Source organism: Microcaecilia unicolor, chromosome 5 (genome assembly GCF_901765095.1).
Source record: "Microcaecilia unicolor chromosome 5, aMicUni1.1, whole genome shotgun sequence".
Taxonomy (NCBI): Eukaryota; Metazoa; Chordata; class Amphibia; order Gymnophiona; family Siphonopidae; genus Microcaecilia; species Microcaecilia unicolor.
In genome coordinates, this window is record NC_044035.1 from 358,127,209 (window position 1) to 358,151,952 (window position 24,744).

The 24,744-nt window shown below is 44.9% G+C and overlaps 1 protein-coding gene across 1 annotated transcript in view; it reads left to right on the forward strand.

The window, feature by feature from the left end:
- The first annotated feature begins 3,492 nt into the window (after positions 1–3,492).
- DPEP1 (dipeptidase 1) overlaps positions 3,493–24,744 on the forward strand; it is a 58,966-nt gene continuing 37,714 nt past the window's right edge. The window contains exons 1-4 of the mRNA XM_030204609.1: positions 3,493–3,850; positions 11,250–11,376; positions 20,149–20,281; positions 21,484–21,634. Coding sequence (XP_030060469.1) covers positions 3,744–3,850; positions 11,250–11,376; positions 20,149–20,281; positions 21,484–21,634 — 518 coding nt within the window. The 5' untranslated portion in view covers positions 3,493–3,743. The remainder of the gene's footprint in view (positions 3,851–11,249; positions 11,377–20,148; positions 20,282–21,483; positions 21,635–24,744) is intronic.

The following is a 24,744-nucleotide window of genomic DNA, read 5'->3' on the forward strand; positions in this document are numbered from 1 at the left end:
ATCCAAAATCCTTCTGCTATTACTAATTGTATACTTTCTCATGTATTTTCATTATTCATGATGTATTGTAAGCCACATTGAGCCTGCAAAGAGGTGGGAAAATGTGGGATACAAATGCAACAAATAAATAAATAAATAAATAAGCACCTTTACTCACAGTTAACTGCAGATCAGAGGTTGTGCCCCACTGGCAACGAGTCTCGCTGGTACTGAGATTAGCAATAGGTCCGAGCTGGCAGAATGGTGTACAGTGCCCTCTTTCAGCAACATTCAAGGTAAAAACTAAGTGCTGTAACGTGGCTAACACATGAAAGGGATCTAAAAGTGTATTACAAAAATGGCCACTACCTCATGGACTACCGGAAACAAAACAGGGCACACTCTGACCCAGTAAGCAGAGGGAAAAGCACCATGGGAGTAGAGCCTACCAACTACCAACATCGTGAGCATTTAACACAAGCTAGTGGAATCACGGAGCCCAATACCCTACACCCACCACAATGCATTGCTGATGTGACTCTGCAGTGCCCTTAACAGAAAAGGTGTCACACTCACCCGAGACCCACATCAGAACCAGGGAAAGGCTGTCAGAGGATAGAACACATTCTGCTGTCATGGAGGTGGGTACGGCATTTGAGGCTGGCATACAGGCTGGGAAAAAAGTTTGTAAAGTGGGTTTTTGTTGGTGGGAGGGGGTTATTGACCACTGGGGGAGTCAGGGGAGGTCATCCCCGATTCCCTCCGGTGGTCATCTGGTCAGTTGGGGCACTTTTTTGGGACTTGGACCTGAAAAAAAAGGGTCCAAATAAAGCGGACCAAATTCTCGTCAAAAACGCCCTTCTTGTTTCAATTATCAGCTAAAGACGCCCATCTCTCCTCGGCCAATAACCACGCCCCAGTCCTGCCTTCGCCACGCCTCCGACACGCCCCAGTGATCTTTGTTCGTCTCCATGACGGACTGCAGTTGAGGACGCCAAAAATCGGGTTTCAATTATACCGATTTAGGCGCCCACGGGAAACGGACGCCCATCTCCCGATTTAGGTCGAAATATGGGCGTCTTTCTCTTTCGAAAATAAGCTGGATGGTGTTACAATCAAGTATCGCAGAAATACATTTGTTATTATCAAGTATAACGGATATACATTTGGTAATGCAAAAGGATCAAGGATCAAACAATTATGTAGAGAAGCGTTTCAGGGAAGGTAAGCTGTGGTTTTATTTGACAAGAAGCTTAATAAATCAAAGTAAAAGACTGATGGTTTGTTGAGCTGAGAAGAACTGAATAACGAATGAGTTGTCACCTTCAGTATTTCAATAAGAGTGCTGACCGTGGTGCTCCTAAGATTCTATGAACTCCAATGGGTTTTTTTTAAAGAATTCTAAAAGGTAAAATCCTCAACAAACTTGTTAATGAAAGGAGCAAATATAACAAAAAGAGAAAATAGCTGAGAGCTATTTGGATCTTAAAAGATTTTACCTTAGGTACAACTAGAATTCTGAGAGAAGAAAGTTTTCACACACTCTCCTTTAGAATAATTAAAAGTGGGAGGGATAGAACAGGGTTCAATAATTATTTTTTTTTGTTATTTGGGTAAGTTAGTTTAGGGAAGTACTGAGATCTTCCTCTGTATGAGCTCAAGTAACCACATTAGATAGATTTTAGGGTTTATTGAGTTTTTTTTTAGCTCAGTGTAGTAGGTTCCCTGGTTCCGGAGGTCCTGCTCCTGGCTCCTGAGATCATCGAAGCTTCTAATGGTACCCATCGTTAAAGAAAGGTGAAGAAAAGAAGTTAAACAAGAAAGCTGAAGACATATCCTTAAAGGTGTCTATTCAAGAAAAAGAATAAAAGACTTTTAAGTGAGCTCTTCTATATACTACAAAAACACTATAGACTATTGTTACTTACCTTGCACGAGATCTGAAAAAGAACCTAAAACAACATAAAAACAAAAGAACAAAGAATCAATTCCTACTTACTTAAAGGAAACAGAAAGAAAAATAATAATTTCTAAAGTACTATATTACTATATTATAGTACTATAGTACAAAGAGGGCTTGTGTCATTCTAAGAGAAAAAGAAAATATTTAATGTTATCTGAAATTATTCATAAACATAAATAAATGTTGGACGGTTTCCTAAAGGACAAGTCCATAAACCGCTACTAAACGGACTTGGAAAAATCCAAAATCCCAGGAATAACATGTATAGAATGTTTGTACGTTTGGGAAGCTTGCCAGGTGCCCTTGGCCTGGATTGGCCGCTGTCGTGGACAAGATGCTGGGCTCGATGGACCCTTGGTCTTTTCCCAGTATGGCATTACTTATGTACTTATGAAACATAAATTTTGCTCAACTGAGTTCTTTTAGTTTACTTCCCCTCTCGTTTTAGAAACTAAGAGGGCGTGGTTAGTTTTAATAATCACTTCTCATCTCTATAAAGTTTCTCATTGTTCACCCGAGGTATTATTAGGGTATTTGTAGGGGGAACAATTGAGAACAAAGGGGGAGGGTACATTTAGCAGTGAGGATGTTTCCTTCTGGTGGACAAGGTGTTTAGCAGTGAAAGAGTGTCTCTCTGGCAGATGAAGTGTTTGGTTTTCAGGATGTCTCTAGTGGATGAGGTGTTTAACAGTGAGGATGTCTCTCTTGGGTGGATGGGGTGTTTAGTAGTGAGGTGGTTTTCCATTGGTGGATGGGGTATTTAGCAATGAGGATCTCTCTCATTGGTGGATGGAGAGTTTAGCAGTGAATGTCTCTCTTTAGTGGTTGGTGTTCAGGATGTCTCTGGTGGATGGGATGTTTTGCAGTGGGTGTCTCTCTTTGGTGGATGAGGTGTTTGATGTTCAAGATGTCTGTGGTGGATGGGATGTTTAGCAGGGAGAGAGTGTCAAATACCTCATTCACTGGAGAGACAATCAGGAATCATTAATCTTTTCCAGTGTAATTTAATCATTAAATTACACTGGAAGCATTAATCTTTTCCAGTGTAATTTAATCATTAAATGAGATATGGGGACCTGCTTATTTGAGTTAGGATCTTGGACTGACAGACACTAAAGCCAGTTCTTCCCTTTACAATCACCATATCTCTGATTACTTGATTACTGTGTGTAATGATTACTTGGGAGCCAAAAGAGGCTGTTCTGGAGGAAAGAATGGCTAATCTTCAACAGGACCTTGAAATATGGCCACAGTGTTATCTTCAGTGCTGGTCAAGGTTAAGCCTCTGTCTTTTTTGTACTTCCCAAATCCTCCTCATTCCCAGTTTCTTCTTCATTTCTATAGTTTCCTACTCCTGCCCTGTCCTAGCCCCCCTCCTTACTGTTGTCTGTCTGTCCATGAAGAACTATGCTTCAAAACATGTGCTATCAATCCTACAGTGATGTTGGAAGGGAAGGAGGGAGCTGGTGCCCTGGGACTGATTGATTTACTGTGTGGAGCTCCTTTGCCCTGTTACTAATTAACCTTGCACTGAAAGAAAAGACTTACCTGCTGCCACAGGACAGGCAGTTGTATCTTGTAAGGATCAGGGCTCTACCTTACCTGAAACTAAACTAGATCCAGATGCAACAGGTGTGATGGACAAGGGACCATTTTAAGCTAGCAAACAGATGGACAAACAAAGCAACGTTTTACCAGGACCTTTAGAAGGAGCAGGATCCAAGGCTTTAGGAGGAAAGCAGTTTATTTACTAGCGGAGATATTAACGCATCCTTATAAGTGCTGGTAATCTGGGAAGAACATGTTGGATGTTCTGCTCCTTCTCTTTGTCTGCTTCACAGCGGGCTCTGGGGAGACTTTCAGAGAGAGAGCAGAGAGGATCATGAATGGTACTCCTGTGATAGATGGGTAAGTTAAACACACCAGAGGAAGGTGCTTCCCTTCCCACTCACTGCCCTGTACAAAGTGCTCTACGGGCTTTTGCTGGTCTCCAGTAGCAGCAGATGTCCAGCATTACAGTAGGTTTGTTGTCGCCATGACCTGGGGCATCTTATCCTTGCTCCCATCTCTCTATACCCAAAAAATATAAAGCCATGTGTTTGAGGGACTCTGTCTCACTGTCTTAGCAATAAAGGTGCCTCTGCTATTTGGTTCTAATTTGGAGGTTTTGTTGTTGTAAGTATTTTGATTTGAGGAGTTCTTCAACATTTTGTTGGAAATGCAGAGTAAAGAATCTGCTGATTGTGAATACCATCTCTATTTTAGGAGTGATGGGTTGCTTTAAATACTGCAGTCAGTCCAGACCAAAGTATTGGCCTGCCTGTCTGACATCACTGCCTGGATGTCTTGCCGCCACCTGAAACTAAACATGACCAAAACCGAGCTTCTCCTCTTTCCCCCTAAACCTGCCTCTCCTCTCCCCTGTTCTCTATTTCGGTAGATAACACTCTCATCCTCCCTGTCCCGTCTGCGCGCAACCTTGGAGTCATCTTTGACTCCGCTCTCTCCTTCTCTGCTCATATTCAGCAGATTGCCAAAACCTGTCGTTTCTTTCTCTATAATATTAACAAAATTCGCCCTTTCCTCTCCGAGGACGCTACCAAAACCCTTACCCACACCCTTATTACCTCTTGCCTAGACTACTGCAATTTGCTTCTCGCTGGTCTCCCGCTCAGCCATCTATCTCCTCTTCAATCTGTCCAAAACTCTGCTGCGCGTCTTATATTCCACCAGAGTCACTATACTCACATTAGCCCTCTCCTCAAGTCGCTTCACTGGCTCCCTATCCGCTTCCGCATACGGTTCAAACTTCTCCTTTTGACCTACAAGTGCATCCACTCGCAGCTCCTCAGTACCTTTCCGCTCTCATCTCTCCCCACACTCCTCCCCGTGAACTCAGTTCGCTGGGTAAATGTCTCCTGTCGTCCCCCTTCTCCCCCACTGCTAACTCCCGGCTCCGTTCCTTCTATCTCGCTGCTCCCTATGCCTGGAATAGACTCCCTGAGCTAGTACGTCAGGCTCAGTCTCTGGCTGTCTTCAAGTCTAGGCTTAAAGCCCACCTCTTTGCTACTGCTTTCGACTCCTAACCATGACTCTCTTACTCAACACCCTCACTTATCACCCCTACCACTGCAATTTCCCCACCCCTAGCTGTCTGTTCGTCTGTCCAATTTAGATTGTAAGCTCTGTTGAGCAGGGACTGTCTTCATGTTAATTTGTACAGCGCTGCGTAAGTCTAGTAGCACTATAGAAATGTTTAGTAGTAGTAGTAGTAAACCACCAAAATCAGCAAGTGCAAAGTGATGCATGTGGGAGAGAGGAACCCGAACTATAGCTTTGAGATGCAAGGTTCCACCTTAGGAGTCACTGCCCAGGAAAAGAATCTAGGTGTCATTGAAATCCTCTGTTCAGTGTGCAATGGTGGCTAAGAAAGCAAATAGAATGTTAGAAATTATTAGAATAGGAATGGAAAACAAAAATGAGAATGTTATAATGCTTTTATATCTCTCCATGGTGTGACCGCACCTCAAATACTGTGTGCAATTCTGGTCACCGGATCTCAAATAAAAGATATAACAGAGAAGAGCAATGAAAATGATAAAGGGGATGGGACGGACTTCCCTTTGAGGAAAGGCTAAAGTGGCTAGGGCTCTTCAGCTTGGAGAAAGGACGACTGAGGGGAGATATGATAGAGGTCTATAAAATAATGAGTTGAGTGGAACGGGTAGACGTGAATCGCTTGTTTACTCTTTCCAAAAATACTAGGACTAGGGGGCATGCAATGAAGCTACTAAATAATAAATTTAAAATAAACTGGAGAAAATATTTCTTCACTCAACATGTAATTAAACTCTGGAATTCGTTTCCAGAGAATGTAGTAAAAGCAATTAGCTTTACAAGGCTTAAAAAAAGGTTTGGATATTATTAAGGTGGACTTGGGGAAAATCCACTGCTTATTTCTAGGATAAGCAGCATAAAATATATTGTACTGTTTTGGGATCTTGCCAGGTACTTGTGACCTGGATTGGCCACTGTTGAAACATGATCCTGGCCTTGATGAACTTTCGGTCTGTCCCAGGATGGCAATGCTTATGCTCCTATGATCTTATGTACCTTTCACTCTGAAGAGCCATGCACATTATTTTGAAAACAAGAATAACCCAATACAGCACAATTAGAGACACTTCACCAGGGTCAAATGGCACCAACATGGCAGGGAACGTTTGTACTGCAGCCTGTGCTGTCTCTCTTCTGTAGCGGGGCTGTGTGTCTGTGTGGGGTAAGTTGCACTAATGCTGCCTGTGCTGTCTCTCTTCTGTAGCGGGGCAGTGTGTCTGTGTGGGGTAAGTTGCACTAATGCTGCCTGTGCTGTCTCTCTTCTGTAGCGGGGCAGTGTGTCTGTGTGGGGTAAGTTGCACTAATGCTGCCTGTGCTGTCTCTCTTCTGTAGCGGGGCAGTGTGTCTGTGTGGGGTAAGTTGCACTAATGCTGCCTGTGCTGTCTCTCTTCTGTAGCGGGGCAGTGTGTCTGTGTGGGGTAAGTTGCACTAATGCTGTCTGTGCTGTCTCTCTTCTGTAGCGGGGCAGTGTGTCTGTGTGGGGTAAGTTGCACTAATGCTGGCTGTGCTGTCTCTCTTCTGTAGCGGGGCAGTGTGTCTGTGTGGGGTAAGTTGCACTAATGCTGCCTGTGCTGTCTCTCTTCTGTAGCGGGGCAGTGTGTCTGTGTGGGGTAAGTTGCACTAATGCTGCCTGTGCTGTCTCTCTTCTGTAGCGGGGCAGTGTGTCTGTGTGGGGTAAGTTGCACTAATGCTGCCTGTGCTGTCTCTCTTCTGTAGCGGGGCAGTGTGTCTGTGTGGGGTAAGTTGCACTAATGCTGCCTGTGCTGTCTCTCTTCTGTAGCGGGGCAGTGTGTCTGTGTGGGGTAAGTTGCACTAATGCTGCCTGTGCTGTCTCTCTTCTGTAGTGACATGGCCAAGTTTGGTAACTTCCTCAGGGAAGAGGTCCAGTTCTAAAGAACTTGCAAGTTTCACATAGGGAAACTTGGCCATGTCGGTGGAAGTCCTCATGCTGTTGGAAACAGCTGTGAGTGAAGTGGTGCTAGTCACACTAAAAAAAAAAAATTTGAATATTTTTGGACTATTTTGAAGAAAACTTAGCAGAAAGCTAATTTAACAAAACAACAACTAAAACGTTAAAATGATGGATCGATGAAGATTTGCACATTGTTGCTTTTGAATGTTTGCATAGCAACGTTGAGGCTGTGAACTCTGATGATCCTTGTATTAGAAATATGAAAATGTTGAAGAATACTTTGAAAAATTCATGAAACTGTGACGTGTTAGTGGTATTGCTATTGCGACTGCGTTGTGTTTAAGTAAGCAGTTGCTGGCAAAGTATTTGGTTGGCACAGCAACACCAACAGTGAATGTTATAAAGGAAAACACACATGCATTTAGGTAACGCATCACACGTGTAATGAATACACCGGATATACAGACAGAATAATAGGATTTGACATCTGAAGTGGGCTTTTGATAATACGAATTTAAATGAGAATTATTTACTGGTACCAGTTGTAGATATCACAATATAAGTGTGAATGGAACTTAGATTGTTTGGGGTTTAATGGGAATTAATATATTCCTGTTGGGCACGTTAATGTTTGGATAAGACTGAAATGTACAAACCCACCTAGCAAGCTCCGCTTTAGCTCTGTCTTCTGTAGCTGGGCTGTAGATGTGCCAGGCTGGCAGTGCTGTCTGTGCTATATCTGCTCTGTGGTGGAGCAGTTGGGGGGGGGGGGGGGGGAGATGTACTGCTCCTGTCTGTGGTGTGTGTGGGGTGGGGACTTGTATTGTTCCTGTTGGTTCTGTAACTAATTAGTTGTGTCTTGGGGGGGGGACTTGTACTGCTTCTGTCTGTGCTGTAGCTGTTCAGTAGTGTGTGTGGGAGCCTGGGGGGGGGGGGGACTTGTACTGGTCCTGTCTGTGGGGTGTGTGTGGGGGGGGACGTACTGTTCCTGTCAGTTCTGTAACTAATTAGTTGTGTGTGGGGGGGGGGGGGCTTGTACTGTTCCTGTCTGTGCTGTAGCTGTTCAGTAGTGTGTGTGTGGGAGCCTGGGGGGGGGGGGGACTTGTACTGCTCCTGTCTGTGCTGTAGCTGTTCAGTAGTGTGTGTGGGAGCCTGGGGGGGGGGGGGGGACTTGTACTGCTCCTGTCTGTGCTGTAGCTGTTCAGTAGTGTGTGTGGGAGCCTGGGGGGGGGGGACTTGTACTGCTCCTGTCTGTGCTGTAGCTGTTCAGTAGTGTGTGTGGGAGCCTGGGGGGGGGACGACTTGTACTGGTCCTGTCTGTGGTGTGTGTGTGGGGGGGGACTTGTACTGGTCCTGTCAGTTCTGTAACTAATTAGTTATGGGGGGGCTTGTACTGCTCCTGTCTGTGTTGTAACTCTTCAGTAGTGTGTATGTGGGAGGGGGAGGGTTCTGAGACAGTGGAACAGTTGTGGAGCGTTTTCGGTTGTGGTGCAATTAGTGGAGTTATGGGAGTAGTTTTGAAGCGGGGACAGTTGATGGAGTGGTAGTGCAGTTATGAGGGGTATTTTTTAAGGGCTTAGGCAATTCATTCAATCATAGGGCATTTGGAAGCTAATTTTTGTGGTTGGGGAATTTGATGTGTGATGTGACTATTGCAGGGGATAGTTTTTAGGATTGAAAGATTTGTGGGATGGTGGGGCAGTTATGGGGGCTGGGTTTTGGGTTACTGTTTGTGGTTGGAGCAGTTTGATGGGTGGTGAGGCCGTTGTAGGGGACTAGTTTTTAGGGTTGGGAAGTTTATGGGACAATGGGTAGTTTTGGGGCTGGTAGGTCAGTAGCAGGTGTTCATTTTGGGGTTGGGGAGGTTGTAGAGTGGTGAGTCAGATATGAAGTAGAGTTTTAGAAGGTGAGGGAAGTTGTCAAAGTGATGAGGCACTTGTAGGGTAGTTGCAGGGGTTGGGGCAATTAGTAGGTTGCTGGGGCAGTTGAGGGGGTAGTATTTGAGTTTGGGAAAGTTTACAGGTTAGTGAAGAGGTTGTGGGGGTACATTTGGAGGTAGGGCATTTTGGTGGGGGTGAGCAATTGCAGGAAGTAGTTTAAGCATTGGAGGCAGTTTGGGGAGGGGGGGTTGGAAGAGTACAGAATGGGGGGAGACACCTTGAAAGGAGGAATTTCCTAATAGCTATGTTTCCCTGTATGTAAATTTTTATGACACGGAAGCTAGACCTCCATCTCACATGGTATTGCATTGGGCTGTGTTTTTTTTTTTGGGTGGGGGCTTATTTCTATGGAGCCCCAGTCCAATTTTGCCCATTTTTGAACTTAATGCATCTATTGGAGGAGTGGTCTCGTGGTTAGGGTGGTGGACTTTGGTCCTGGGGAACTGAGGAACTGAGTTTGATTCCCACTTCAGGCACAGGCAGCTCCTTGTGACTCTGGGCAAGTCACTTAACCCTCCATTGCCCCATGTAAGCCGCATTGAGCCTGCCATGAGTGGGAAAGCGCAGGGTACAAATGTAACAAAAATAAAATAGATACTATTGGAGATTCTACATGGAATGTTGCTACTATTGGAGATTCTACATGGAATGTTGCTACTATTGAGATTCTGTTGCTACTATTGGAGATTCTACATGGAATGTTGCTATTCCACTAGCAACATTCCATGTAGAAGGCTGCGCAGGATTCTGTTTCTGTGAGTCTGATGTCGTGCAGGACGTCAGACTCACAGAAGCAGAAGCCTGCGCGGCCACATTGGTGATCTGCAAGGGCCGACTTCTACATGGAATGTTGCTAGTGGAATAGCAACATTCCATGTAGAATCTCAAATAGTAGCAACAGTGGAGGAGTGGCCTAGTGGTTAGGGTGGTGGACTTTGGTCCTGAGGAACTGAGTTTGATTCCCACTTCAGGCACAGGCAGCTCCTTGTGACTCTGGGCAAGTCACTTAACCCTCCATTGCCCCATGTAAGCCGCATTGAGCCTGCCATGAGTGGGAAAACGCAGGGTACAAATGTAACAAAAATAAAATAGATACTATTGGAGATTCTACATGGAATGTTGCTACTATTGGAGATTCTACATGGAATGTTGCTATTCCACTAGCAACATTCCATGTACAAGGCTGCGCAGGCTTCTGTTTCTGTGAGTCTGACGTCGTGCAGGACGTCAGACTCACAGAAGCAGAAGCCTGCGCGGCCACATTGGTGATCTGCAAGGGCCGACTTCTACATGGAATGTTGCTAGTGGAATAGCAACATTCCATGTAGAATCTCAAATAGTAGCAACAGTGGAGGAGTGGCCTAGTGGTTAGGGTGGTGGACTTTGGTCCTGAGGAACTGAGCACAGGCAGCTCCTTGTGACTCTGGGCAAGTCACTTAACCCTCCATTGCCCCAGGTACAAATAAGTACCTGTATATAATATGTAAGCCGCATTGAGCCTGCCATGAGTGGGAAAGCGTGGGGTACAAATGTAAATAAAAAAAATATTTACTAGTTTTTTTCCACATGCCAAATTTCATCCCTGTTTCTTGGTGGGTCTTTTTATCAGTTTTCCCTATGCCAAGTTCCATCCATTTTTTGTCAGTCCCACCTTAAATACATGTACTGTGGAAGTCAACAAATGTATGTACATATGTTGTCTTGTTGGGCAGACTGGATGGACCGTGCAGGTCTTTTTCTGCCGTCATCTACTATGTTTACTATGTTGTATAGCATGACAAGGGAGGATAATTTTCAGACAGGGCTATTTACCTGGAGAAATGGCATTGAAAGTTGCCCTCTATCGGCTGAAACTACTGATTGACCCTCCTCCCTCTGTAAGAATGATTTACTTTCATTCAAGTGATTTTTTTTGTTTTTCTTTTATATTATTTTCTTTCTTGGATCCTCATGTTTGAGGTCAATTATTTTTAAATAATATATGAGGGAAAAAATTGTTACCTTTGTATGGAAATTTTCCTTTTGTGTACATTTATGGTGGCTATTATGAATGTAATAAATTTAAAGATAAATTAAAAAAAAAAAGAAAGTTGCCCTCAGTGAAGTTAAAACAGTCATAATATAATTTCTTTCAAAGATTTTTAAGGTGTTTTACTTTCACAATCATGGCAGTGTCCCTTCATGTTACTGCTCAACACGTATGAGGAATATGTAACCATTTCAGGGCATGAGCAGGACTACCAATCCCCAAATGCCAAGGGTAGGCAGGTTTTGGGACCGTATGGGAATTCAAAGTCTCCTGCTTTTGGTGACCTGACTGAATGCCTTTCTTCCACAGACACAACGACCTCCCTTGGCAGCTGCTTTCTCAGTTTAATAATAAGCTGAGTAATGTGGACTTGAACGAACTCAACACAACTCACACCAACATCCCCAAGTTGAAGGCAGGACATGTGGGGGGTCAGGTATGTATCACAGATGGGCTACAAGGACCAGGTCAATGCACGGGGTGGGAGGAACTGTGAGCCACAGAATTGTACTGGAGGGTCAGGATTATACATACAACACAAGAGAGAGCAGATCCATTTAACATTGCAAAAGAGACAGTATACAGACTACAGATGTGTAAGAGAGAAGACCCATAGCACTGTACAAGAGAGACATGAAAGAGAGGAGGCCCAGAGCACTGTGCAAAAGAGACAGGCTATATATGTGAGAGCATGTGTAATCAGACTTATAAAATAGTAATGCTTACTTGGGGGGGGGGGGGGGCAGTCTATGCAGGAGCTGGCTGCTGAATGATGGCATCTGGCTGGCAACCCCGGAGTTTTGGGAGGATCCGTGGTTTTCAGCCTTTGGTGGTGTGGACAGGCTGGCTTCTGTAGAGCCAGCCACTGGAGAGTGAAGGCAGTGATGGGTTTTTCAAGTCGTTGCTGCCGGTGGCTGGCCTGGGGTATGCAAGAGGAGAGGTGGAGTTAGGGCATTCATGGACCCAGAAGTGTTTCAAGGCTGCAGGACTGTGCTGGAGTTGGCAGTGGCAGAGTTAGGTGCTGTGAAGAAGGAGAATGCTGTTGCACCATGTGCTGTGGGGTGTGGGCAGCAGGCATGCGCCAAACAAGCACTCATGCGCAGATGGGGCAGCAGCATTGGCCTGGATGTTGGGCGCCCAGAGAGTGCTTGTGCATGAGCCCACTGGAAGGGGAAAAGAGGAGAGAGACCAAACCAATTCAAGAAATACAGAGCCATGCAAAAAAAAAATTGAGGGGAGAATTTGGAAGCACTGACAAGGTACAAAGTTGGTGGGAGTGTTGTAAGTGGATGAGCAGCTATGAGGGAACCTGAGACTGCAGCCTGGATCTGGCTTGTGATTCTCTTGTGCTGCTGCCAGGCAGAGGCAGAGGCAGGCAGCTCCAGGAGATTCTAAACAGATCACTTGTTCAGTTGGGAAGTTGCTGCCTGCCCGAGAGGATGGGTTGTAAGCGAAGCTGCGTTTGTGAAAAATAAAAGAGTGGTTGGAATTGTAATGTTGAGCAAGGAAATGGCTGGAATGTGACTGTGTGTGCTGTTTTTGAACAGTTGTTCTTGACAGAGCCTCCATGGTATCAGATGGCTTGCAGTTAGATCTGTAGAATGAATGTAAAGCAGTGTTGTTGACAGATTTTAAAATTCTTGTAATATTGTTTTAGGAATAATTTGTGTGCTGAAGCACTTAATTGAGGAAGCCTTAGATTAGTTCCTTCAAATCGTAAGCAAAGTCAGTTCCTGAAAGAAAACTGAGCAGCCAGCTAGCTATAATTCATTCACGGTGAAACCCCAGCCTACATGTCTGACTTAATAGACCTACCACCCAGAAACGCTAAAAGATCATCCCGAACTTTCCTTAACCTCCACTTCCCTAATTGCAAAGGCATAAAATACAAAGTGATGCACGCATCAACCTTTTCTTATATGAGCACGCAATTCTGGAACACACTTCCACGTAACCTGAAGGCGACCTACGAGTTGACCAACTTCCGCAAACTATTGAAGACTCATCTCTTCGAAAAAATCTATCGAAAGGATCAAAACACATGAAGTCCACACACACTGTTAGTAATACATCAATACATTCTCATCTGTACTCTCATTTTAACACACTTAAACCTTAATCTACAGGTAAAATTGCCATACCCGAACGTTTTTGCGCTATTGTTCTATAGTTCTATTAGTATCCGTTCTTCCTTTGTTCCATTGTTCTGTTCCATTGTACTATTCTCTTAACGATACGTAGACTTTGTTTTAAACTCAATGCCTCACAATGTAACCACAATCGAGCTGTAACGTATTGTACTTCCATCAATACAATGTATTGTAAGCCACACTGAGCCCGCAAATAGGTGGGAAAATGTGGGATACAAATGCAACAAAATAAATAAATAATTAGCTGCTGGCAGGAAAATTATTGAGGAATTGACGAATTAAAATGGGAAATGGCTTGTGAATGAAAACTGAACTCTGACTAGGTTGTTAGAGTTGGGTTCTCTAAGGAATATGAGTCTTTGTGTGATGAAGTGACTACGAGAATTGAAGTCATTTTGAGACTTCAAAAAGCTAGGACAGGAGTCTAATTCTGCTCTGTTTGGTGGACAAGGAAGGCAAAGAGCGACTTTAAAAAAAATTCATTGGAGGCAAAAACATATAGTAAAACCTTTTTAGCTATATTAAAATCAAGAAACCGGCAAAAGAATCAGTTGCATTGAGCCTGCCATGAGTGGGAAAGCGCGGGGTACAAATGTAATTTAAAAAAAAAGTTGGACCACTAGATGACTGAGGGGTAAAAGGAGCACTCAGGGAAGACAAAGCCATAGTGGAGAGATTAAATGAATTCTTAGCAAATTACCTGGACTCAATGGTATTCATCCCAGAGTGCTGATAGAATTGAAAAATGAACTTGCAGAACTATTGTTAGTAATATATAATTTATCTTTACAATCAAGCATGGTACCGTAAGATTAGAGGGTGGCCAATGTAATGCCGATTTTTTTTAAAAGGTTCCAGAAGTGGTCTGGGAAATTATAGACCAGTGAGCCTGACGTCAGTGCCGGGAAAAATGGAAGAGACTATTATAAAGAACAAAATTACAGAGCATATTCAAAAGCATGGCTTAATGAGACAAAGCCAACATGCATTTAGTGAAGGGAAATCTTGCCTCACCAATCTATTACATTTCTTTGAAGGGGTGAACAAATGTGGATAAAGGTGTGCCAGTCAATATTGTGTATCTGAATTTTCAAAAGGTGTTTGACAAAGTACCTCATGAAAGACTCCAGAGGAAATTGGAGAGTCATGGGATAGGAGTTAGTGTCCTATTGTGGATTAAAAACTGGTTAAAAGATAGAAAACAGAGACTAGGGTTAAATGGTCAGTATTCTCAATGGAGAAGGGTAGATAGTGGGATTCCCCAGGGGTCTGTGCTGGGACCACAGCTTTTTAACATATTTATAAATGATCAAGAGATGGGAGTAACTAGTGAGGTAATTAAATTTGCTGATGACACAAAGAGGGGCATAATTGAAAGGGACACCCAAGTTTTCCTGAGGATGTCCTTGCAGGATGTCCCCAGGCAGGTGCGGGGAAACCTGTATTATTGAAACAAGATGGACGTCCATCTTTCGTTTCGATAATACGGTCGGGGTCGTCCAAATCTTGAAATTTAGGTCGTCCTTAGAGATGGTCGTCCCTAGACTTGGTCATTTCTGATTTTCAGTGATAATGGAAACCGAGGACGCCCATCTCAGAAACAACCAAATCCAAGCCATTTGGTCATGGGAAGAGCCAGCATTTGTAGTGCACTGGTCCCCTTCACATGCCAGGACACCAACCGGGCACCCTAGGGGGCATTGCAGTGGACTTCACAAATTGCTCCCAGGTGCATAGCTCCCTTACCTTGTGCGCTGAGCCCCCCCAACCCCCCCCAAAAAAAAACCTACTTACCACAACTGTACACCACTACCATAGCCCTTATGGGTGAAGGGGGACACCTAGATATGGGTACAGTGGGTTTCTGGTGGATTTTGGAGAGCTCACATTTACCACTACAAGTGTAACAGGTAGGGGGATGGGCCTGGGTCCGCCTGCCTGAAGTGCACTGCAGTACCCATTAAAACTGCTCCATAAGTACATAAGTAATGCCATACTGGGAAAAGACCAAAGGTCCATCGAGCCCAGCATACTGCTGTCATGGAGCTAGGTATGATATTTCAGGCTGGCATAGAGGCTGAAAAAAATATTTTTTAAATTTTTTTTGAGGGTGGGAGGGGGTTAGTGACCACTGGGGGAGAAAGGGGAGGTCATCCCCGATTCCCTCCGGTGGTCATCTGGTCAGGTTGGGCACCTTTTTGTGGCCTGGTTGTAAGAAAAACAGGACCAGTGGTGTACAGTTGTGGAGTGGGTTTGGTGGGGGGGGGGCTCAGCACACAAGGTAAGGGAGCTATGCACCTGGGAGCTTTTTCTGAAGTCCACTGCAGTGCCTCCTAGGGTGCCCAGTTGGTGTCCTGGCATGTCAGGGGTACCAGTGCACTACGAATGTTGGCTCCTCCCATGACCAAATGGCTTGGATTTCTGAGATGGGCGTCCTCGGTTTCCATTATCGCCGAAAACCGGGGACGACCATCTCTAAGGACAGCCATCTAATTTCGCGATTTGGGCGTCCCCGACCATAATATCGAAACAAAAGATGGACGCCCATATTTTTTTGATAATATGGGTTTCCCCGCCCCTTTGCAGGGATGTCCTGTGAGGACGTCCTCAGGAAAACTTGGGTGACCCGTTCGATTATGCCCCTCCACGTGGTCTGAGGAACGGAAGTATAATATGATATATGGTTACTTATTTGTTTTTGCCTTTATTAGGTGTATAATTTTTCTATATTTATGTTTCCCTGTTTTTTCATGTAATTTATTTAGTTAGTTAGTTGTTACATTTATACCCCACATTTTCCCACCTATTTGCAAGCTCAATGTGGCATACAAAGTACCGTAAAAGTGTTTGCCATTTCGATTGAATACAAATACAAGATTGTGTTGTGGTCAAATGAGATAGAGGTGAATCAGGCGTCATGGGTTGAGGGGAAAGGGGATAGTAAATTGTCCACTACAAACTTATATATTATAAATGAATGATTAAAAAAAAAAAGGCAGAGTGCCCTTGCTGTTCTAAGCCTGGGTTTATTAGGGTACTTTAATTATTTGTTATTTTATGGGTAGATAGAAACACAAAAAAGAAAAAAAAAACAAGGACACAGTACGAAGAGAAGAACTGCACAAACTATAGGAAGGAAGTTTTGCTTTATTTATTTGATAAAACTAGAGAATAGGCACAAAAGAGAGAGAAAATAAAGAAGATACTTACCTGGGAGACGCCTGTCATTAAGTTGTCCTTCAGGTACCCAATGCTAGAGAGCCCTAGGAAGAGAAAAACTTGAGATGATTTTTATAAAAGTGTGCACAGAAAAAAAAAAGACAGACTATAGAGGGAAATAGAGAGGCCCTTTTAGTAAGCCGCAGAAGGCTCTACGCGCCAAATTGAAGTTACGGCCTGGCTACTGCGTGGCCCTTGCGGTAATTTCATTTTTGGTGCGCATCCGATATGCGCGGCCAAAAAATAATTTTTATTTTCAGGCGCGCTTATCGGACCCTCACCGTGCCATTTGGCGCACATCGGTCATTACCGCCCGGTTACCACGTGAGACTTTACTGCTAGGTCAATGGCTGGAGGTAAGGTCTCAGACCCAAAATGGACGCACAGCAATTTTGATTTTGCCGCTCATCCATTTTCGGCAAAAATTTTTAAAAGGGCTTTTTTACAGGTGCACTGAAAAATGGATTGGCGCGCATCCAAAACCTGCGCCTACACTACCGCAAGCCATTTTTCAGCGCACCTTAGTAAAAGGACCCCATAAAGAAAGGATAAGGGAAAATAACAACTTACCTGTTTTTGAATCCTGTAGACAGAGAGAGAATCCCTGCAAAACCTGAAAGCCAAAAAGGGGAAACCGATTTAAAGAATCTAGTTCTAAACTGTGAAAGGTTAAGTGAACAATTTTTAGATAGAAGATTTAAGTAGCTGGTCACTATCCTGCTTATAATCGAAAGGGAAAAACGCCTATATTGCGACCCAAATCGGGAGATGGGCGTCTTTCTCCCCGTGGGCGCCCAAATCGGTATAATCGAAAGCCGATTTTGGGCGTTTCCAACTGCAATCCGTCGCGGAAACGGGTAAAGTTGAAAGTTGACGGAGGCGTGTCGGAGGCGTGGTGAAGGCGGAACTGGGGCGTGGTTATCGACCAAGGAGAGATGGGCGTCTTTAGCTGATAATCGAAAAAAAAAAAAAGGAGTTTTGACCACGATTTTGGGTCACTTTTTTTGGACCCTTTTTTTTCACGAACAAGTCCCAAAAAAGTGCTCCAACTGCCCAGATGACCACTGAAGGGAATCGGGGATGACCTCCCCTGACTCCCCCAGTGGTCAATAACCCCCTCCCACTAAAAAAACCCACTTTAAAAACTTTTTTCCAGCCTTTATGCCAGCCTCAAATGCCGTACCCACCTCCTTGACAGCAGAATGTGTTCTATCCTCTGACAGCCTTTCCGTGGTTCTGATTTGGCTCTCGGGTGAGTGTGACACCTTTTCTGTTAAGGGCACTGCAGAGTCACATCAGCAATGCATTGTGGTGGGTGTAGGGTATTGGGCTCCGTGATTCCACTAGCTTGTGTTACATGCTCATGATGTTGGTAGTTGGTAGGCAGTACTCCCATGGTGCTTTTCCCTCTGCTTACTGGGTCAGAGTGTGCCCTGTTTTGTTTCCGGTAGTCCATGAGGTAGTGGCCATTTTTGTAAGCCAGTTTTAGATCCCTTTCACGTGTTAGCCACGTTACAGAACTTAGTTCTTACCTTGAATGTGGCTGAAAGAGGGCATTGTACAGCATTCTGCCAGCTCTGACCTACTGCTCATCTCAGTACCAGGGAGACTCGTTGCCAGTGGGGCACAACCTCTGATCTGCAGTTAACTGTGAGTACGCGTGCTTATTCCAATAAAGGACGTTTTCGGAGAGATTAGTCTTCAGGTGTCAACTGGTGTGCCAATGTTATATAGCAGCAACAAGTCCTAGAGGCCTGCGTGTATGCAGGTCCCTGAAGCACTTTTAGTGGGTACCGCAGTGCACTTCAGCCAGGTGGACCCAGGCCCATCCCCCCCCACCTGTAACACTTGTGCTGGTAAATGGGAGGTCTTAAAAACCCACTGTACCCACATGTAGGTGCCCCCTTCACCCCTAAGAGCTATGGTAGTGTTGTACATTTGTGGGTAGTGGGTTTTGGAGGAGGGGGGTTGGGGGCTCAGCACCCGTGGTAAGGGAGCTATGCATGTGGGAGCTTTTTCTGAAGTCCACCGCACTGACCTCTAGGGTGCCCAGTTGGTCTCCTGGCATATCAGGGGGGCCAGTGTACTACGAATCCTGGCCCCTCCCATGACCAAATGGCTCGGATTAGGACGTTTTTGAGCTGGGCGTTTTTAGTTTCCATTATCGCTAAAAAAAACCGCCCAGCTGAAAAACGTCCATTTTTTCGATAATACGGTCTGTCCCGCCTCTTCACGTACCAGTTTTCGGACATAGACACCCATAGAGATAGGCGTTCGCGTTCGATTATGCCCCTCCTCACTTACCTGAGAACGCTCTTGTGATTATTCTGAACACAACGTTATGTAGTCCTGAAGTTCTGTAATTGAAACATGTACTATTAAAACCTGCTCAGTTTTATGAGAAAACCTACTAAAGAACTTCAACCTTTAATTATCAATAACACCACAAAAATACTTTAATGTTAAATCCCTTGTCTTGGTGTTTATTGAGGGCTCAACCATGACAATAGTATCATCTACTATAATAATTTGCACCGCCAACGTTCTGAAGCTGACTGCCAGGAAGTTGAAGCCCGGTTCGTAATGTCTGAAGCCTTCCGGTGATGTCACCATGTTGCTTGGGAAACCGCGACGCGTCTCAAGCACGGGCACTACGAGTTCGCACCACCATCTCCATCCCCTCCCAGTTCAGCAGTCCAGCCCCTCCCGCCCTCCCCTTCCGAGTTGCAGGACTCCCCCTCCCTCCCTCCCTCCTTCCACTCCCCTCCGAGTTCCACGCCCCCCTCTCCTCCGAGTTCCACAACCCCCCCCCCCACCTCCCTCGAAGTGCAAGCAGGACCTGTCCTCCGGCAGCCCCTCGCCTTCCTGCGTGCCGGCTCTAATTTAAAAATTATTACCACGGGGTCTGGCGTCAGCATTGAAGGTGCCCTTCCGGAAACAGGAAATGAGGGCGGGACCAGAGGCAGAGCTCAGACAGATGGGAAGGCAATCTGTAGCGCCGCTCACCTTCAATGCTGACGCCGGACCCCAAGGTAACAATTTTTAAATTACAGCCGACATACAGGAAGGCGAGGGGCTGCTGGAGGACAGGTCCTGCTTGCACTTCGAGGGAGGGAGGCGCGGGGGCGTTGAACCCGGAGGAGAGGAGAGGTGTGGAACTCAGAAGGGAGTGGAGGGAGGGAGGGGGGCGTCCTGCAACTTGAAGGGGAGGGGGGCCGTCCTGCAGCTTGAAGGGGAGGGGGCCGTGGAACTCGAAGAGCAGGGGAGGGGGGTCCTGCAACTCAAAGGAGAGGGGGGCCTGGAACTCGGAGGAGACGGAGGGAGAGGGGCTGGAACTCAGACGACAGAGAGGGATGGAGGGAGGGAGGGAGGGAGGGGGCCATGGAACTCGGAGGGGAGGGGGGCTGGAACTCGGACGACAGACAGGGAGAGAGGGAGGTAGAGAGGGGGGCGTGGAACCTAGCTAGTGCTCGTTTCATTCCTCTACGAAACGGGCTTCTTTTACTAGTCTATTTTATAAAGTGTAATAACCATATCCCACTACTCGGCTGTTTACAATAAGAGACCCATAGCACTGTATAAGTGAGACAGTATACAGGCTACAGACGTGAGAGAGAGGACGCCAACAGCATTGAAAAGAGGGACAGTATACAGACTACAGATGCGAGAGGAAGTCCAGAGTACTGTGTAAGTGAGGTACAGGAGTATATTTGGAACACATACGTAACAGAACAGGGCCGTAGCGTTATGTAGGAGGTGTAGCACATGCATGTAATTCTTGCTCCTGTGCTTTCCTTGCACGTCTGTCTGTGACATATCCCTGTCCTCTCTTGGTGCAGTTTTGGGCTGCTTATGTGCCATGTGACACTCAAAATAAAGATGCAGTAAAGCGCACCCTGGAACAGATCGACATCATTTGGCGGATGTGTGCGAAATATCCTGATGTGTTTACTTGTGCCAAGACCAGTGCAGGTGAGTGTGGAAGAGATGGGCAGGTATAGCCGGGACACCTGCTCGGGTTAGTGTGGGAGGAATAGATGGACAAGTATGGCGGGAAGACCAGCTCAGGTCAGTGTGAGAGGGAGGGATGGACAAGTATGGCTGGGAGACCTGCTCAAGTCAGTGGGGGAGGGATGAATGGTCAGGCATGGCAGGAAGACCAACTCAAGTAACTGCAAGCTAAACGCATCGGTTTCCATCTCTAGTGAAGCTTCATGCTAAAAATGCATCTGCCTTTCTGATCCCTTCCACAGCCTCTTGCAGTACAGAAGCTTTTGAATGATGCCAAGTTGTGCTTTAATACAGTTCAGTGAACAGGCTGCATGTTCAGTTCTGATGCCAGGCACTCCTTCTATCAAGGGTTAGGGACAATTTGAGAACTATGGGCACGCATGGAAGGCAAGTTAATAACTAATCGTCTGTGTATCTTTATAAAGCTCCTTCAAAAGCTGTAACAATCATGGCTGCAATGAACTTGTGTTCATGAGTTGGTGTAAATATGTCCATGTATTTTACACCCTATGTACAAAGTGGCTCTGTCTGTGCCTTACCCAAACTACAGCTCCAAAACACGTCCCCACATGGCTCTTGCAAAAGTAGGAATTTTCTTGTCACCATGGGCGTACTGAAGGGTGATTTTATAAAATTCCTTTTCTGTGGCTAAAGCAGGGTTTATTTGTGGAAAATAAGCTTTCTAAAGTCATCCTGTGAAAAGAACAGGCAGATCTTTCCCTCGTGCAGACTTTGTTTTCCAAGTGAAAGCAGATGTGAGCCTCCATTTTAACAAATTACTTCAGGCAGAAGCAGCAGAACATGTTTTGGGTTGGCGTACTGGGGGCGCCAAACAAACCAGTCTCTATCCCCAACCCCCAAGTTTACCATGTGGCCAAAAGGTTGATTGGACCCTGCCCCTACCAACGCCTATGACTCCAGAGAGTCTTTCTGTGGACATTTACATCTTCTCTTCAGCACACATGAATTTTCAGGGTTAATTTTATGCATGTATAAGCTTATTTTCACAAGTCTGTGCATACATGAAAACTCCTTGGCCCCATCCCTACCGAGTTCTTATACAGGCTGTAGACACATAATTTCGCCTATTTATCGAGTGGCCTCCTTTACCTGCAGATACTTTGGAAAAATGACTCTCAATGTTTACTTGTTTCTTTTCCCAGATATTAGAAAGGCCTTTGAAGAAAATAAGGTGGCCAGCCTGATTGGCGTGGAAGGTGGACACTCCATGGACAGTAGCCTGGCCACCCTGCGTATGCTGTATGAGCTGGGGGTGAGGTACATGACCCTCACACACAGCTGTAATACACCATGGTAAGAGTGAAAAATGCTGTTCTATGATGTCTCTGGGTCAGACATCCCTGGAACCATTGCCAGAAATGTATATTCCATGACATCCTAGCAATACAAGTTCCCAATGACAGTGTTTAAGACACTCCGATGCTGGGTTGTCCCTGCTTGTGGTGACCACTCTGCACTGTCCAGATATGAGTGCGATCATCAAGGTGGTGTCTGCATCTAGGCCTGGGAGGGCTGCTTATGCTCTGCTGGGGCATTATATGAGGAACAATGAAATCATATGGCGGCCAAGCGGTGTTCACGATAAAGTTATAGCAGAGATGATGAACAAAAAAGAGAGAAGAATTAAAAAGGTGGTCTTAAGTGAAATAAAAGTCAAAAATGTTCTTGGCTTGGGGGCAGTAATAGAAACCCAAAACATGAGAACTAGCCTTAGCCTTGATGTCGGATACTGAGAGCTGGAGGTGACACCAGCCTCCTATAGAGAGGCTGGTTTTCTCTGGCTTCATCTTCCGGCAGGAAGACTGTTACAGATCTTATGTCTTAAAGCAGACACTGCAGATCCACAAGTAAAGAGAAAGAGGTACAAGCAAGCAGGGGTTTTTGCCAATGAAGAGTGGGTTCAGCAGATCTGTTACGACAAAAATATTCAGACCGCTGACATACAGTGGCATTTTCCTGCTTAAAAAAATCTCATCTCTTTAAAATCTCATCTTTAAGGTCTCATCTCTAGATAATTTGTATAAAAGTCAAGTTTTGAAAGAAAAAATACTTAATTCACATGATTATTTAGAAAGTATTTCATGAGCAGAGTCACACAATATTATCCAGCAAAACCACTTTAGATTAGCACTAGATAAATACTACATTAGGGAGTTCTAGGGAGGTAAAATTCTTAGATGTAATAAATGACCTGCATCTTGGAACAACTGGTCCAAGAACTAACAAGAGGTGCAGCTATTTTACATCTGCAGGACATAGTACGAGAGATAACAATGTTGGATCTGCTGGGAAACAGTGATCATAACATGATCAAATTTGAGCTGATAAGTACATAAGTAATGCCACACTGGGAAAAGACCAAGGGTCCATCGAGCCCAGCATCCTGTCTACGACAGCGGCCAATCCAGGCCAAGGGCACCTGGTGAGCTTCCCAAACGTACAAACATTCTTTTTATTTATGTATTTATTTATTGCATTTGTATCCCACATTTTCCCACCTATTTGCAGGCTGAATGTGGCTTACATACTACTACTACTACTACTACTACTTAACATTTCTAGAGCGCTACTAGGGTTACGCAGCGCTGTACAAATTAACAAAGAAGGACGGTCCCTGCTCAAAGGAGCTTACAATCTAAAAGACATAGTTTAGTTATGATATTGTCATTCCAGGATATCAGATACAATTAGTAATATGTAGAGATTAAGTAAGGGGAAAAAGAAGGAAGTGGTTGGGTGGGTAAATTTAGAAGGTGGACTTTCATAACTGGATGGATTGGTGAGGTGGATTGTTGGGGCTATGGGTTCTCTTTGTAGGTCTTGTTGAAGAAATATGTTTTCAGAGATTTGCGAAAGTTATTTATTTCCTCAATTGTTTTTAGGTCTGTGGGTAATGCATTCCATAGCTGCATGTTATTTCTGGAATTGTGGATTTTTCCCAAGTCCATTTAGTAGTGGTTTATGGACTTGTCCTTTAGGAAACCATCTAACCGCCTTCACCACGTTCTCCGGCAACGAATTCCAGAGTTTAATTACGCGTTGGGTGAAGAAAACTTTTCTCTGATTTGTTTTAAATGGACTACACTGAAGTTTCATCGCATGCCCCCCTAGTCCTAGTATTTTTGGAAGTTGAAGTGAAGATGAAGTGAAGTCACTAAAGAAATCTACTGTAGCAGCATTTATTTTTTGAAAGGGTGACTATGATAAAATGAGGAAAATGGTTGAAAAGAAGCTGAAAGGATTGGCCGCAAAGGATAGGATTTTAAATTAGGCATGGATGTTTAAAAATACCATCGTGGAAGACCATACCAGATGTATTCCACATATTAACAAAGGTGGATAGAAGAGCAAACGACAGCCAGCATTGTTAAAAGATGACATGAAAGAGGCTATTAGAGCCAAAAGAGCGGAAGAAGGAACCGAATGAAGAAAATAAGAAGCAACATAAGCAGTGTCAAGCTAGGTGAAAGCATTGATAAAGAATGCTAAAAGAGACTACTACTACTACTTAACATTTCTAAAGCGCTACTAGGGTTACGCAGCGGTGTACAATTTAACATAGAAGGACAGTCCCTGCTCAAAGAGCTTACAATCTAAAGGACACGTGAGCAGTCAGTCTGATAGGGGCAGTCAAATTGGGGCAGTCTGGATTTCCTAAAAGAGTTAGGTGCCGAACGCAGCATTGAAGAGGTGGGCTTTAAGCAGGGACTTGAAGATGGGCAGGGAGGGGGCTTGGCGTAAGGGCTCGGGAAGGTTGTTCCAAGCATAGGGTGAGGCGAGGCAGAATGAGCAGAGCCTGGAGTTGGCGGTGGTGGAGAAGGGTAATGAGAGGAGGGATTTGTCCTGTGAACGGAGGTTTCGGGCGGGAACGTAAGGGGAGATGAGGGTAGAGAGGTAGTGAGGGGCAGCAGACTGAGTGCATTTGTAGGTAAGAAGGAGAAGCTTGAATTGAATGCGGTATCTGATTGGAACCCAGTGAAGTGACATGAGGAGAGGGGTGATATGAGTATATCGGTTCTGGCGGAATATAGACTATGAAGAACAACTTGTCATGGAGACAAAAACTCATAGCAACACCTTTTTCAGGTACATCAGAAGCAGAAAGCCTATGAGGGAATCTGTGGGACCGTTTGATCATAAAGGAGCAAAAGGGGCACTCAGGGATGACAAGGCCATAGCAGAGAGACTGAATGAATGAATTCTTTGCTTCGGTCTTTACGGAAGAAGATGAAAGAAATCTACCTGTACCAGAAATGGTTTTCAAGGGTGACGATGCAGAGGAACTGAAAAAAAATCTCAGTGAACCTGGAAGACATACTGGGCCAAATTGACAAGTTAAAGAGTGATAAATCACCTGGACTGGATGGCATACACCCAAGGGTAGTAAAGAAGTCAAACATGAA